At 55.4% G+C, this 15,573-nt stretch overlaps 1 protein-coding gene across 4 annotated transcripts in view; it reads right to left on the reverse strand.

Annotated features, from left to right (window-relative positions):
- Positions 1 to 14,369, reverse strand: part of RUBCN (rubicon autophagy regulator) — a 29,717-nt gene extending 15,348 nt beyond the window's left edge. For all 4 annotated transcript variants that reach the window (XM_048076816.2, XM_048076814.2, XM_048076815.2 and 1 more), the window contains exons 1-8: positions 14,281 to 14,369; positions 7,539 to 7,692; positions 4,586 to 4,669; positions 3,555 to 3,714; positions 2,211 to 2,317; positions 1,651 to 1,791; positions 1,292 to 1,448; positions 427 to 963 (exon numbers count right to left, since the gene is read on the reverse strand). In XM_048076816.2, coding sequence (XP_047932773.2) covers positions 427 to 963; positions 1,292 to 1,448; positions 1,651 to 1,791; positions 2,211 to 2,317; positions 3,555 to 3,714; positions 4,586 to 4,669; positions 7,539 to 7,692; positions 14,281 to 14,318 — 1,378 coding nt within the window. In that variant the 5' untranslated portion in view covers positions 14,319 to 14,369. The remainder of the gene's footprint in view (positions 1 to 426; positions 964 to 1,291; positions 1,449 to 1,650; positions 1,792 to 2,210; positions 2,318 to 3,554; positions 3,715 to 4,585; positions 4,670 to 7,538; positions 7,693 to 14,280) is intronic.
- Positions 14,370 to 15,573: the final 1,204 nt, after the last annotated feature.

Here is a 15,573-nt window from a genome sequence, read left to right on the forward strand (position 1 = left end):
CCCATCCAAGGAAGGCCCAGCATGTTACCAGCACGATGACAAGAAGCCCAGGCCTCAGCCCAATGCCCTGCCGTGGCCCAGGTGGACAAGGCCAGAGGGGAAAAGCAGGACAGATAACGGCACAGCATGGCTGGTGTTTTCTAGCCCTCCAGTGAAGGCCACCAGGGAGCTGCCAACACCAAAACCAGACCGGCCCTGGGCATTCTGGGACACAAGATGTCATCCCATTGCTCCACTGTGGAGCAGGAAAAGGCAAAAAAAACAAATTTCCAAACTGCTTGCCCACTGCTCCCCTGACTCATCTGACACGTGGAGTCAAAGAGGCAGCCAACATCCCGGTACCGGTGACTCCCACCCGGCTGTGGTCCCACATCTGTGCCCACACCCCAAAGCCACCCTGTGCGCCCCAAAAAGTAGCCCCATTACCGTGCAATTTCCCCGAGGCCACGTTGGTGTCAGAGTGTGAGCGCACGTGGCTCTTCTTGAGGATGCCCTGCGGAGCTGACGACTGCCCCTCCGAGAAGCTCGACCGGCGCAACAGGCCCAGGCCCCAGCTCCCACCTCCGCTCGCCCCCTGCTCCCCCAGGGAGGAGACCGAGTCCAGCTTCTGGGAGTTGCTGGAGGAGAAGAGGTTGGAGCTGCTGCTCTTGTTGCTGCTGGTGCTGGCGCTGCTGCAGGCCCGGCCCCGGCGCCCCAAGTTCCCGATGGCCAGGTACTCTGGCCCATCGTTCGCGTCGCTCTGCGCATCGTCCTGGCTCCCCGTCCAAGTGTCCTCGCTCTGGCTGGTGGTGCTGGAACTCATCTCGCTGGCCGGAGAGAAGGGGTCTTTGGGTGAGGGGACGCGGGAGCTGGGCTGCTCCAGGGAGGTCCTGCCCTCGCTGAAGGAGGAGGACCGGGTGGCCGGGCAGTGTTCCTGGGGCTGGCTGGTGCTGGAGCAGACGGAGGAGCTCGCTGGTCTCCTGTCTGAACGGGGGGCAGGAAGGGGACGTCACACACCCTGGCACAAGCAGACCACCCTACGGCACTAAGCACGTGGCTTCAAACAGGCATGCCCACCCACCCCGGGCAAAGGCAAGGGATCTCCACGCCAACCCAGGCAGACTTCTCCTCACACAACAAATCTAACGTAAAGCACAAAGAAGGCAAACCATTGTCCCAGCTGCAGCTTCACTGCAGCTCTGCTTGGACCTGCATTTTGTCATCTGAGATGACCCAGCCCAAAGCGTGTGCTCTACAGGCAGACACCGAGTGAGCAAGGGGCTCGAGTGGCCTTCCAGCCCCCCCTGGTTACCTGGGAGGCCAGACGAGGCTGGATGGGGCAGGCTGGAGAAGGACCCGCAGTGGCGCTGCTGCGCGCAGCCCGCAGACGGGGCGTACGGGGACCCGGGGAGGGCAGTCAGGCTCTGGCTCTTTGTCACCGGAGACGGACCTTCACCCCTCCTGGTGAGCTGGAAAGAGGTGGCATCATTAATAAACCAGCACTTATGGGGCTACGTGTCAAAGGAGCAGCGACTGAACGTGCAGCGCCTGCACAAGCACCTGCCCTGGAGCAGCAGGGTCTGCAGGGTGGGATAAAACACCCTGCAGCAAAGGGAAGCAGCTCTTTATTCACAGCTAAACAAAAAGCCCCCCGCCCCGTCTGAAAATTACCAGGCTCTCAGCAAGATGATCCAGGCAGCCCAGCGCCCCAGGCAAGCGGCTCTGGTGTCCTTCAGCGTCACAGTCACGTGTATCTCTTGTCCCGGCAGAGGGACCTGACGCGCACAGGGATGGCAGTGACGTGCCGGCCAGCTGAAAGAACACAGCCCCCATTTAACGAAGTGTCATTAATTATCCTCCTCTGGGAAGCTCTGTGCAAAGAAAGCAGCCGCTGTTCCCCTCCTCTGGGGAGAGGGCAGCTGGCACGGGGCTGCATGGGGTCGGTGGCATCTCCTCTGAGGATGGCTGACTCTGAAGCCTGGGACTTTCAGGACTTTAGAGGCATTTTAAAGGAACTGGTTCCTGCTATCAGGGCCTCAGATTCTCAGTGCCATCCAGAACCAAGGTGCCTCACTACAGACATCTCCCCCCTGCCCCAATCCCCTCTCGTTTTGCTATTTCCAAGTCCAGGCCCTTGTCCAATGGCTCTCTGAATGAGACATTGTACGAGCAGCCACAGCCGGACAGCATTTAGGGAAGGCCAGATGTAAAAGCTGGGGGCCTCAGCTCACCATGGACGTGTCAATCTGAGCCAGCAGCCTGGGGTTGTTCTGCTCGACAGCCTCCAGGCACTGCAGCATGGCCGTGACGTGGGCGTCACTGAGCAGGAAGGCAGTGTCTGCGGGGAGAGAACTGCTGTCAGGGGGCTTTCTCCTTACCACCCCCAGCACGAAGGCAGCAGGAGGAGCAGGATGCTCTTGCAGCGGTCTGAGAGGCAAAGCCTGAGCCCTCACGGAGGGGTTTGCTGCCTGCACTTCACCCTGTAGGACAACCACAGCCAGCCCAAGAGAGACAAGGAGGATCCCATGCTCCTGGGCAAGGGCCTCAGGAAGGAAAGCTTCTCTTACCAAAGGGGGTCAGAACCAGGCTCCTCACTCCACTGCGAATGGATTAAACAGGAATAATGCTTGGAGGCCAGTGAGGCTGTCAGAAAACTCACCAATCTACTGGAGAAAACACCCAGCAGTTCTAGGAAAAACCTCTTGCTGGACCAGGCTCTCTACCACCAGAGGAGGAACCAAGATTCTGCCAGACCCAGCCTAAACCTAAGCCAAAAGGCTCACATTTCAAATTATTATATTTGGGTTGAGGTTTTGTTTTAATTAAAGAGGAGCCATTGAAAAACTTCCCTCTTCACTACTCTAAAATGCAGAATTAAAGAAAGATCCTGTCCCAGATCAATATAGGTAATCTTTGTCCTTGCTACTGATTTTTACTTTTCGACAAAATCTCAAGTTTTCACAAAAAATTCTTAACATCTGTGAAGCTGCACAAAGGGCTTCAATTTTCACCTACAAAGTAGTAGAAACACAGCTGTGTTTCCACATAACAAAGAGATGAAGCTCTGACCTCTGATGATTAGAAAGCTTCCAGGGCAGAAAACAACCCAGAGTATTTTTGAAACAGATTCAAAACTGACTTTCTATGCCCATTTTATTTCTTTCTAATGAAAACGCATTTCTCCAAGGCTTCTGGTGCAAGCCTGGACATAGAATTAAGACCAGACCAATTCACTACATCCAGCAGAAACCTTTGAGCGCATGCAAAAAAGCTGCTGCAAGAGAAAGATGAGGATGTCCAGCATGTTCACACAGGCTCAAGCTCCCGCTTGGGCAGCAGGGAGGGCCCAGGCACAGGCAGGACCAAGCGTGCTCCAGACAAGCTTGCTGCAGAAAGCCTGAGCTCAGCTCTTCCCACATGCATCCGGGCTGTGCTTACAGCATGGACACAGCACGCAAGTCACCCACTTTGCCTGACAGCACAGATTGCCCAGCTGCAAACCACCTTTTCTGCTGTCCCCTTCACTCACGCGTGATATTTTCACGGGAAGATGAAAAAGGCCCATTTTTATTTACCTGCGTAGAATTTCCTTATGTACTGTCTGTTCCTCAGGAGAGGTCTGAGCTGCGCCGAGAGGCAGTGGAACTGCAGGCTGTGCTGCAGCCACAGCTTGGCGATAGCTTGGTCGCTGCGGCCGTCTGGGCCGGGCTGGCCGTTCTCGTGCAGGCTGATGAACTGGAAACAAATGCCAGGCACAAGTTAAGGCAAGAAAAGGAGCAGGGATCGTTCCTCCTCACAGCTTTGGCCCCTGAGAGCAGCAGCTTTCCAGCGCCAGGCACTGTCTGCGGGAACACAGTCACATCCTAGCAGCTTCCCAGCTACCAACCGAGGGAGCACAGGGAGACAGAAGCACCGGAGAGGAACAACACTTCAAAGGTCAGCCAGCAGGAGCGACCAAAGTCCTCCCGACAGCCACCAGCAATATGAATTTCAATGGCATGTTCTCCCACCCCTGACCCGGAGGGACCCCACACTCCCAAATCTAATTGCTTTCCTGCGGTGACGGTCATGTTCTTGCTGACACATTAACTGACGTGTCCATCCTCACTGCCCCAGAGCAGACCCCGCTCACACGTCTGTGCCCGCACTGGAGGGCAGCACGGTACCCATCAAGGCACAGGGCAGCCACGGGCTGAGAGCATCCCCGTGTGTCAGCAGACAGCACAAGCCAGGCAGGGAAGAACCAAATGAACGGTCAGGGCTGAGACGCAACCCAGAAATGAGACAGCCAAAGCCTCTGGAGATTCGTACCAATGCATCAATCGCTCTTGTATGCACAGAAGCACTGCCTGTGCCGGTTCCCTTGGTGACGCCAGTGGTACCCAACCCAGAGGGGCTGGAGACTGGCCTGTGAGGAATAAGGACCCGATTGTCTCAGCCTAAATCACGCTGAGTTCCTGGGATGTGGCTTGCACACAACCACGTGGCTGGTTTGTCCCTTTTTCACCCGCAGCAGGCCAAGGCAAGGCGAACCCAGCAGGGAGGCCCGCAGCCCGGCTGCTCTCTCCCCGCCCGCTGGGTACACAAAAGTACCCCCAGAACTCACCTTCTCCAGGTGATGAGCAGAGTTGGGGCTCAGCCGGCGAATGTCTTTCACGAACTGCCAGTAATCCTTCTGCCTGCAGCACACCTGCCCGGGAGAGGCTTGGTTAGGGCCCACCACACAAGTCCCACCGCAAGGCCGGCCGGTGCGGCAGGCTCGGACTGGGGAAGCTGGACACCAGACACCTCCAGCAGAGCTGCCGCAGGCCTGAGCAGGCACTGACAGGGGACGGGCGATGAACTCCCTCCCAGCAAATACAAAATAAGAGAGTCGGACAGCTAAGAGAGGGCATTCAACCTAGAACATGACAGGACGGATCCTACAGCCTGTTCCCACCAGCCTCCTGCTTAGAGGTTTGGGGACGGAGAGCTGCTCTGACCACAAAGCCCTCCAGCTCTGCTTGAGCGCTCTTTAAATGCAAAGCAGGAGCACACACAGCACGGTGTCAGCCCCAGTTAAGTGACAGCATTTCCCATTAACCACACGCTATCATCAGCCCCCAGCGCTAACAAGGTGGGCCTGGAGCTAGAAAAGATAGGAAGAGCAAAGTTGCTTTGCAGAAGGGGAAAAAGAATAAGAAGTCTAGCACAGTCTTATAGACATAAAATTGGGAAAGGGATCAAGCCACAAAACACTGACTTGATGTACATAAGCTGACTAATGCACAGTCTGCTCCCACAGTGACCTCCCCACCGCGTTCAGCCCACAAGTAGGAAGACAGCAGGTCCCCTCCGCTGCTTCTCCTCCAGCAGGTAAGATCCCAGCCCACCACACCATGAAGACAGGACAGATCCTAAGACCGGGAAGAGACGTGGCATTGAAAGGTTCCCCCCACCTCAGTGGAAGAAGGACACTAAAGGCCATCAGCAGTTCACCAGCAGACCAGGGAGCAGAGCCAGCACCACCACCGCCGGGCAGGAGCACAGGGGCAGGAGAAGGGTGACCTCGGGTGCTAGCTGCACCTATAGCAAAGCATGTCCAGTGCCTCAGCCCTCTGCCCGCGTCCTCCCGGTCACTCTGTGCATCACCGTGTCACGTACGCACCCCTCTCTGCCTATGGCGGTCTGCCCAGCTCAGAGCTGGCCGAGCTCCTGTGTCACTGGTCACCTTCTGCCAGAGCAGGACCTGGAGGAGCGTGCTGGCAGCTCAGTCCCACAAAAAGGGCCAGGCTTCAGCGAGGGGATGCAGTGGGCAGCAAGAAACACATCCCAGCGAAACCTGCAACAATCGGGGTCCTATAACACCAGCCACCAACAAGGACACCGGCACGGCTGAGCACCACGGGTAAGAAATTTGAAGCAGCACGCTCTGGCATTGCGTTTCTATCAGCAATTTGCTGTTTGCCTTGACTTTATTCAGACACTGAGTTATTTTTTCTTTCTTATTCTTCCAGCTAAAAAGGAACTGCAGAAGAGCTGCTGTTTTCCTCATCACTTTATCGGGTGCAAATGCAGCCCCAGAATGTCTCTCTTCAAAAAAATGCTGGTTTTTTCCTCCATCTCTACTTCCTCTTTCACAAGTGTCAGACGAATTGGTTCTGTTTTGTGGTTTATTTGTTTGAGGGGGTTATTTTTCTGTTGTTGTTATTTTTAAAACCAGAGCACTAACACAGAAATTTTAGCCCTTTATATTCAACTGGGGTTTTCTGGACAAATTAACAAAATTCACTCAAAAGTTTAAAAACCTCTTATCCTAGTTCTCTTAACGTGTACATATGGATTTTTTTTATTTTATTTTTTTTACTCCTAGTCATAGAAAAAAGCTGATACAAAAATAAATAAGTAAAAGGAAGTTTCTCTGGAGCAAATATGAGAAAACTCCAGCTAGGAAGCTGTATTTTCATGGGCCTTCCTTTGCAGCTATTATAGATGGAGTGGTGTCACACACACACAAAAATGAAGGAGCATTTCTAAGTGAGAACTGCCTTTGTGTGTAGCATCAAGAAAGGTACTGTGCTGTCCTACTTTGCAGGTGTCTGTTTCCTCAAGCTGTGGCATGAACTGTTACCAATACACGGATGAGTGGAAATCATTTAAATTTCACTTCCTGAAGTCTATTAATAGCACACATATCAGAAATGAGCACTGTATTCCTCACATATAAAGGGTAACTTCTCTCTTTGCTCAAGTCCCAAAGGAGGTCACAGGCCCACACCGCTGGGGACTAATGGCACAGAGCATCACCTCGAGCAAGTGCTGTCTGCAGCTCCTAAATCCAGGGAGCGAAATCCCAGCCCTGTGCTGGGATGATCTGCCAGCTCCTGGAGGTTTATCAGCTCGGATGCAGCACTGCCTGAATCAGTGGCACCACCCGAGCCCAGCTGCACAAGCCTTCCCTGGGCTTCTCTGCACCTCTGCAGCTGCGGAGCTGGCCGGTGGGACGCCTGCCCGAGGCATGCCCTGCAGGCTTGCTGTAACTCTCCCTTGTGAAATAACTGCAGCGGTAACTGCAAGCTGAAGGGGAGATCCTCAGGCCTCTGCACACAACTGCTGTCCAGAGTGGGAAAGAGAAAGTCTTCCTGGCAGTCAGGGAGATGGGGAGGGCTGGATGAGCAACTGCACGGAACGGCGAGAGCCTGGAAGGAGGCCTCATTCACGCCGAGCGCGGCTGCGGCTCCGGCTGCCAGCCCCTATCACTAACACAGCTAACCAGAAACAGTCAAGATACAAGGCTCCTCTTGCCAGACCTCACTGGGGAGTTGTCCAAGTACACACGGCTGGAGGCTGACTCGTGGCAAATTCAGCTTTATCGCTTCGCTACAGGCTGCAGCGGGGAGAAAGAAGAGGCCTCTCCTCACAGAGGGCACGGATGCTTAATAAAAACGTGTCAGAAGTGCATGAGATGGAAAGAACAGAGGCACAGGCCCCTCTGACAACCACGGTGCTCGTGATGCAGGCTGTGACTGCCACCAAAGCTGCAGCAGGAGGGCAGCGGGGCTGGCAGGGCAGACACCTACCTTGTCGTGGATGAGCCCGTGGTAAAGGATGCTGTGCATGTCTCTGCAGAGCCGCTCCAAGCCGCCATACTTAGACCAGACGTTGGGGTTGCTGGTGGACACCAACCCTTCCACTGTGGTCTTCAGGTTGCCCAGCAGCTTCCAGTGCTCCTTCCTGCAGAGGAACACAGCGGGTTGCCTAACGAGCAGCAGATATATGGCAAGAGGAGCTTCAGAGCAGGACGCGCTCCCCACACGGAGACTCTGGTCAGACTGAAACCTTTGGTAGTCCGGAAAACAGCTTCAGGACTTCCCACCTCTCTGTAGTCTAGCCCTGTGGTCTCCAGCACACGGTTTGTGGACCAGAGGCCCTACAGTAATGATGCACATATGACTGGCAGCCACCACCAATACAGCCCCCGGAGACAGCCAGAGCACAGACCGACGGTGCCCGCACCACGCTGCTGGCTGCGTGTGGGCCACCAACGAGGAAGGACATCGTCCCTGCCACTGTCCCGCTCGCCTTACTCACCTGCTCCATCACAGACCGCTGAGTAGCAGCGGACAGAAGCACAGCACCTGCGAGCATACGCCAAATCCAGCAGGCACTGCCTGCGCTGCTCCTGTGCTCGCAGATACCAGCGCTCCCGAGCAACGTGCAAAGCATCAAGAGCTTGGGAAGGACGAGGAAGCGTTCGGCTCCTCGTAGGGAACAGTTGGGATCTGCCTACGTGCATACAAGCACTTTGGTCGCTCGATTCAGGGATGTGGGAGATGGACATCAGCAGCGACAGCACAGAGGGGTACCGTGCCTTGCCTGTGCAAAAGCAGTTTTGGGGAAGGAAATTTTGGACGGTGGATGTCTGGCCTTCTCCATTCCAGCTTTTTGACAGTGTTGCCAGCTGCCAAAAAGATGTATTCAGACAGGAGCCGCCCTCTCAGAAGCAACAGGAATGTTGCGAGGCGTGCAACAGGAATGTTGCAAGGTATATTTGGGTGTGCAACTGTCAAAAAAAAATGTGCCTCTGCAGGATTTTAACAAAAGCATTGGAGATAACAGCCTGGAATGAAAGTTTAACCTTTACACTGCAAGAACAAGCCCCAGTGTTTCAGCTGTTAATCCCTCTCCCTGCCCAAAATAAACCAGATTGCCAAAGTAAACAAAAAAAAAAAAAAAAGGAAAATCTGCTTTCGTTTTCATCCTTGTGGGTTAAAGTATGGGCCGCACGCTTCTCGCGGTGCAGAGAAGGACGCTAACAAGCAATATAACCCTGTTCCTTGAAAACAAGCTCTTCTCGCCAATATTCTCGTTTTGAGACTTGTTTGTTATTGCAAAACTGATTAAGTGAACAAGCCGATAATGAAATATTGGATCTACTTCAAGCTACCCAGTCCCCTTACCAGGTCTCCCTAGGGAAAGCCGCCACTTTCGGTGTTTGCCCAAGCTCAGATCACGAGGCGGCCCGTCCATCCTGCCAGCACGGCTCGGCACTTGTCACAGAGACAGAGCAGCAGCTCTGCAGCCGAGCTGCCGTTCGTAAGGAAGTCGCAACACATCGTAAGGGTGGCAGAAGGAACCTGTTCACACACAGTCTGATACCTCCACCACCGCCCAGGGCAGAGGCAGCCCCGTGCCGGGGCTGCGAAAGCCGCACTGCAGAAATTCCTAGAGCTGTACAACAATGCTGCAGTCGATCCCTAGCGCTCCTAACCCCATCCTAAAACGGGCTTACTGAATGTTAGTAGATGTCCAGAAAAATTCAACAACAGAGCCGTGTTTGCCTCCAGCTGCCCATGCTTATGCTGGCTTGTGCCTGGAAAACAGCAGCTGCTGTAGGATCAGTCAAATGTTCAGAGTTTAATCCCAGGAGTACCAGCAAACGGGTTTATCTCAGGAGAGAATGAATAAAGCACGGATCTAAATCAAAAGCAACCTCCTGAAGGAGATGTGACCTGATGAGACCGAAAAACCTCAGAGGGCAGCTCTCCCAAGCCATCCATCTGAACTGAGAGGCTTTTCAAGCCCTGCCCTCCTGCCAGGGGTGCACGGAGCAGCAGCACCGGCCCCAGGTCAGAGAGCAGCCACCGGACACGAGAGCTCCAGCAGCTCCTCCCCGAAGTATTTCTGACACTCAGAGTTAGGAAATGCAAGTGAAAGCTCAGCCACGCTGCTCAGCTTCCAAGTCCATGAGTCAGGAGAAGTCCCTCCTCGCTGCTTTGTGCTATAAAAAGCTTGCAGTGCGCACAGCGACGGGGGGGCAGCGCACGCTGCAGGGTGAGCAGTGCTCCCCCAGAGGCAGGAAAATCGGGATCCAGCAAACTGGAATCACAGCTCCTCTAATACAAATTAATCTTTAAACAAAATAAACTGCTAAAACTGCTAATAACTGCTAATAACTGCCTCCGTCACTGAACTCAGAAGCATGCAGGAAACAATCAGCACAATCGAAGCACCTCCACGGAGATGATTCAGAAGCTGCCAAAAGTGAATTAAATCTCTGAATCAACACACAGACTCCCAGGGGACGGGGCTTCTTGACCCGAATGATTCAAAAGCATTTCGCAGGTTGGATGTGCAGGACCTTACCCACACCCAAACCGCAGCTGCTCCTGGGCCGGAGCGCGCTGCGTGCTGAAAAGCAGGCGGTGACACAAGCCCAGAGCAATTCAGACCCACACACCTGGCTGCAGGTAGATGGCAAGGAGGCACGGCACAGCCGGCCACAGACAGTTTTGACTGGACTTTTGGGTTAACCCTTAATTAGTGGCAGGATTTGCTCCCCTCTCATTGAGTCTGGGCTGCCCGGAGGGATGGAAAACAACCGGGTGCCAGCTGCCCTCCAGTTCCCTATTTCTGCAGATGTTCAGAGCGCTACTAAGAAATCTGCTTCTTTCTCACCAAATAAAGAAAAGTCTAATTCTAAAAAAAAAAAAAAACCTAACGCCCTGACACGGGGGTAAGGGCAACTCAAATCATATCATGAAAATACCCCTGCTTACAGGAAGGGCAAAGGGAGCAACACACCCAAGGGAGGTCACAGTACACGAGCAGACCTTCCCCTGCGAGAACCAGACGTGCTGCTCCTTCCGTGCCCTCCCACGGGCTGCTTCCCCCCCTCCACGCCAGCTGGGTGCGTTTGCACAGCTCCTTGCTGCATCCTGCTGCAGCCCCCGGCTTCCCAAACACCGGGCTGGGGAGAAAGAAGCCTTGGCAGGACGGGGTTTGCTCGATACCTGACCCACAACCTTCTCTCTTCGCTCGCGGGAGCTCAGCCCTGTGCAGCCAGGGATGTTCTCTAACGCGCTGTGATTTACGTTACCCGGGTGAGACTCTGGATGTGCTCCAGCTTCAGCGGAGCCGCGCAGAAAGCAGCAGCTCGAGCTCGATGGGAGCAGCAGCATTTCCTCAGGGAAACCATGGCTCGGGTGCGGCTGCGCCAAGTGGGTTTAGAGTCTGGAGGGTTTACGGCATACGGCTCCGCGCAGGGAAACAGACAACGCTGCCCTGAGAGGGGGGGCACGGTCTGGGGCCTTTTCCTAAGGAACACGCTTCATATGTTGAAAAGGAATCGGTCATTATGTGAGAGCTGCCCGCGCAGTGCCAGCGAGACCCCAGGCACATCTCGCTCCCTCCTTACAGACGCCCTCTGATTCAGCCACCAACTTAACCACCAGCCCCACAAACCCCACCTGGGATTTCTCCTTGCCTTGCCAATACCGACTCTGTTCCAGTCACAGACACACCAACCTGTGGGCAGGAACTGTTCGAAATACAAACGAAAGTTTTGCATTGGAGTAATAAAAGACCGAACACAACCTTGGAGCTGGAAATCGCTCAGTGCCAGAACCTCAGCTGACAGAAACGATGGGGAAATTCTGCGGGAAATTCTGCTTGTTCTCCCGAGGCTTCCTCAGTCCTTCCACGCTAGCAAGAGTAGGAACAACCTCTGGGCCAAATCAGCAGAGGTGACTCAGAACAGACGCAGGGAACCACGCTGCTGAGTCAGGTGAACTTCATTAAAAAATAAAAAAAAAATAAAAAAAATCACCGAGGTAACCAATATCCAAAAAAATGGAGCTTACGCAGCACGTGCCGTACGCCTTCCCATGCTCTGCAGGGGAGCAATTGCTGCCCCAGCACTGTTCTCTACCTGGAGGCATCGCTTGATCCTTCTTAGCACGCTGAAGAGATCGGGCTGAGGATACCGAGGTCGTTTGGGGGTAACCACAGAGGGACTTCTGCCACATCCCCAGGGACGTTCCTGCTCTGGCTGCTCCTCCTGCGGATTTCAAGGTGCCGGTGCCCTGCTGCTGCGCACAGGCAGCTCCGAATCCATCACAGGCAGCTCCGAATCCATCACAGGCAGCTCTGAATCCATCACAGGCAGCTCTGAATCCACCCGTCCACCGGTTTCCTAGACAACGAGCAGCAAATTTCCTTGTGCTTTGCTGCCTGCTCCTCCGCCAGGCTTGGCGCTTCTGGGAAAGAGGAATTAAAAGAAACGCAGGCTTCGCGCAGCTCAGCTGCAGCGGCGGGGAGCAGCTCACGAGGCAAAGGAAGCCCCAGAGCTCCTTCAGCCCAGCGGCTCAGCCCCACGGAGCCCGGGCGGGCTGGCTGGAAACCCACGTGCAGGGCTGCTTGCAGCAGGACTGGAAGCCTGCAGTTATTAAAACAGGGGCACAGCCACAGAAAGGTCCCCCAGAGAGCGCAGCCCCCACCTGCAGCTCCCCACAGCACCTTTCCCTGCACTGGCAGGGAGCGAGGGAAGCACACGGGCTTTACAGGCGTTTTCAGCCTCTCCCCCGGCGCTGCCCTGCTCTTGAGGAGGCCAGGCTGCCAAAGCAGACACGAGAGCCTCGTTTTCCTCTCCTGCCCTTGCAAAAAGAAGGAGTCCAGCGAAGATAACTTTTGCTTCTGCATTTCCCATGATCCGTGTCCGGTCCGGCGGCCCCGTCCTCTTGCTATGAGTCGCGGCCACAATCTGCCGTGGAACGGCACCTCGCTGGGAAGTAGGATGCTGCACCGTTTGCAAAAAGGACAATGCAAGGCCCATGCCAAAATCCTCCCCGGTGCGAAATCACACAGCCAGGAGGACAGACGGACACCTCCACGTGCACCAGAGGGGACGATGCCCTCTTCTTTCCCCCAGCGAACGTGGCACCACATCAGCCCTACCCATCACACAGCGACGTGGTTTGGCAGAGCAGGGCCTGAGCTTACAAAGGCCAGAAAACAGGCTAAGATGATTCTGGAAATATAAACGAAGTGAACGTAGCCAATTCCGTCTATCTTTCTGAATGTGCTGGGTCTGACACCTTAGCTCAGAGAGGGAGAATGGCTCGAACCGTGCAAAGCATGGCAGCACCAGTCACATTTTCACAGCTGGTACCGTGAACAGGCACCCAGCGGCTAGCTGAGCCTGTCAGATAAGGAATGCCTCTCTTGTATCGGGTTTCAGCCGTTCCCTCCTCCCCGGCCCCTTTTCCATCCGACATCCATTCTGCCTTTCTGGACGCCACTGCAAAACCGGAGCCCGAAACCAAGCCCTGCGAACACCTGAAGCGAATAGCGCCTACCACCGAAACGCCTCCAGGGAACGAGCTCTGTCACCCGCTTAAACCCAAACCAAAAAAACCGTGCCCAAAGCACAAGCCCGGATCACGCGGACGGAGCTGCCGCAGCGCCGCCGCTGTCACCTGCCAGGCTCAGGGCGCAGGAGCCGCCAGCCACGTGCAGCTACCAGGCCTCGCGGCCAGAGACGGCGAGGAGCTGGGGACTGAGTTGAAATGTCCGGAGCGGGCGGCGGGACACAACCCAAACCCCAAACCCAGCGAGCTGCGGACGCCAGAGGTGCAGCACGGGGACGAGGCAGGATGGTCCCTCACCGAGCGCTGGCAGCGCAGAGGCTGCCTCCGCTACGGCGGGCGACAGGGACGGGGACATCGGGCACCTAGGGCACGTGTGCCTGCACCGCCGCCACGCAGCCCTCTCGCCCATGGGTGCTCAGCATGGCCAGGCAGCGCGCCCGCAGATACACACCCCTGCTGTCTCCTGCGGTGCTGCTACCGCACAGCGTGTCCCCATGTGTCCCCAGCATGTCCCCATGGGTCCCCAGCATGTCCCCACGGGTCTCCATATGTCCCCACGGGTCCCTATGTGTCCCCAGCATGTCCCCATGGGTCCCCAGCATGTCCCCATGGGTCCCCATGGGTCCCTATGTGTCCCCAGCATGTCCCCATGGGTCTCCAGCATGTCCCCATGGGTCCCTATGTGTCCCCAGCATGTCCCCATGGGTCTCCAGCATGTCCCCATGGGTCCCTATGTGTCCCCAGCATGTCCCCATGGGTCCCCATGGGTCCCTATGTGTCCCCAGCATGTCCCCATGTGTCTCCAGCATGTCTCCAAGGGTTCCCATGTGTCCCCAGCACGTCCCCGTGTGTTCTCATGCACCCCCAGCCTGTCCCCAGCCTGTCCCCACCGCACACCCAGCTGCCGCCCACCCGCAGCCCCATCCCCGGCTGTCCCCCGCCCGCCCTGCTCCCACACCCCCCGGACCCCACCGGCGTCCCCAAAACCGGCGCCCGCTGCCCCGCTGCCACCCGTTACCCCAGCACCGGCGGGATGCTGCCCCCCCCCCTCCACCTCCCACCGGTGCCGCGCCTCCCGCGTGCACGCGCACGCCCCCCCCCATCTCCCCCATCCCCATCCCCATCCCCGCTGCCCTCGCTGCCCCCCCCCCCGTGCGCGCCCCCGCGGCCCCACCTGCTCTCCGCGCGCCCCCCCCGGGGTTCGACCTCCATGCCGGGCGCGCGCACCCCGCCGCCGCCGCCCCGCCGCCGTCACGTGGGGGCGGGCGCCCGCCCCGCCCACCTCGCCGCGAGAACTACAACTCCCGGCGCGCCCCGCGCGCGGGAGGAGGAGGGGGGAGGACTACACCTCCCGGCGTGCACCGCGCGCGGGAGGAGGGAGGGGGGAGGACTACACCTCCCGGCGTGCACCGCGCGCGAGAGGCTCCGTGTGCTGGTGCTCCCCTGAGGGGGGGTGTGAGGGGCTGGAGGGTTACACGTGATTTTCACTAAAAAGTAGTGAAATGAAAGTTGAAAAAGGGAAAAACTGGTGCTGCTGGCGTCAGGCTGAGAGTAGCCAAGGGCGAATTAGCAAGGGAAGCAAGAACTAAATATGTTTCAGGACATAATGGTGCCTCAGCAAGGGTTTCTGTACTATTTTGCATAGTGGAAACTTCTTGTAGCTGCGCTCTTAATGAATACATGCTGCCCACTGATGCTTCATACGTGAAAACGCACCACTGGAAACATTTCTGAGACTACAGTGTGGCTTATTGTACTTCAGCATTTGGGGGAACAGGATTCTGCAGTGCCACTCCGAAAGCAATAACAGCAAAACATTTCTCAGAAGGCACTTAAATAGGAGACCAGGACTCCCCACGCATCCCAGTAATTACGTACAATTACGGGACAACTCCCAGCACAGCTGCCAGTCAGGCAGAAATTTGCACAGAGCCTACCTCATTGATCACGCAGGTTGAAAACGCTGCATATAGTGGATTGGCATCTGATGATGTCTCGCACAATATAACAACTAGCTTTCACAGTATAAGTATCGGAGAAAGACTGTTGTAAGATCACTGTTAGTCATCACACCAGGTAAAATGGAGCATACAGGTGAAGCTTACAATTCTCATATAGCTCTTAAATAGGGAATTACGAGATTCTTCTAGCTCCACAAGTCAGAAATAGCCTAGAAATGACGTTGAGCCCAGTGAAAAAAGGTGTTAAATGTGTAAATTTAAATAAATAGAGAAAACGTTCATCAGGTACGCCACTCTGTTGATACACTTAGCTCTACTACAAAGTGAACAAACATAACTAACTCAAAGCCCTGGAGAGCTGGAAAATGGTTGGGAGACAAAAAAAAACAAAACAAAAAAACAGAACAGAACAAAACAAAAAAAAACTGTGACAGAAACAAATCTTTTATACAGTTAAAGTATAAAGTCTTTACAATTGTGAATGCCATATGGAACCATTGTCACTC

The sequence above is a fragment of the Anser cygnoides genome, chromosome 9, assembly GCF_040182565.1.
Source record: "Anser cygnoides isolate HZ-2024a breed goose chromosome 9, Taihu_goose_T2T_genome, whole genome shotgun sequence".
NCBI classification, from domain to species: Eukaryota; Metazoa; Chordata; class Aves; order Anseriformes; family Anatidae; genus Anser; species Anser cygnoides.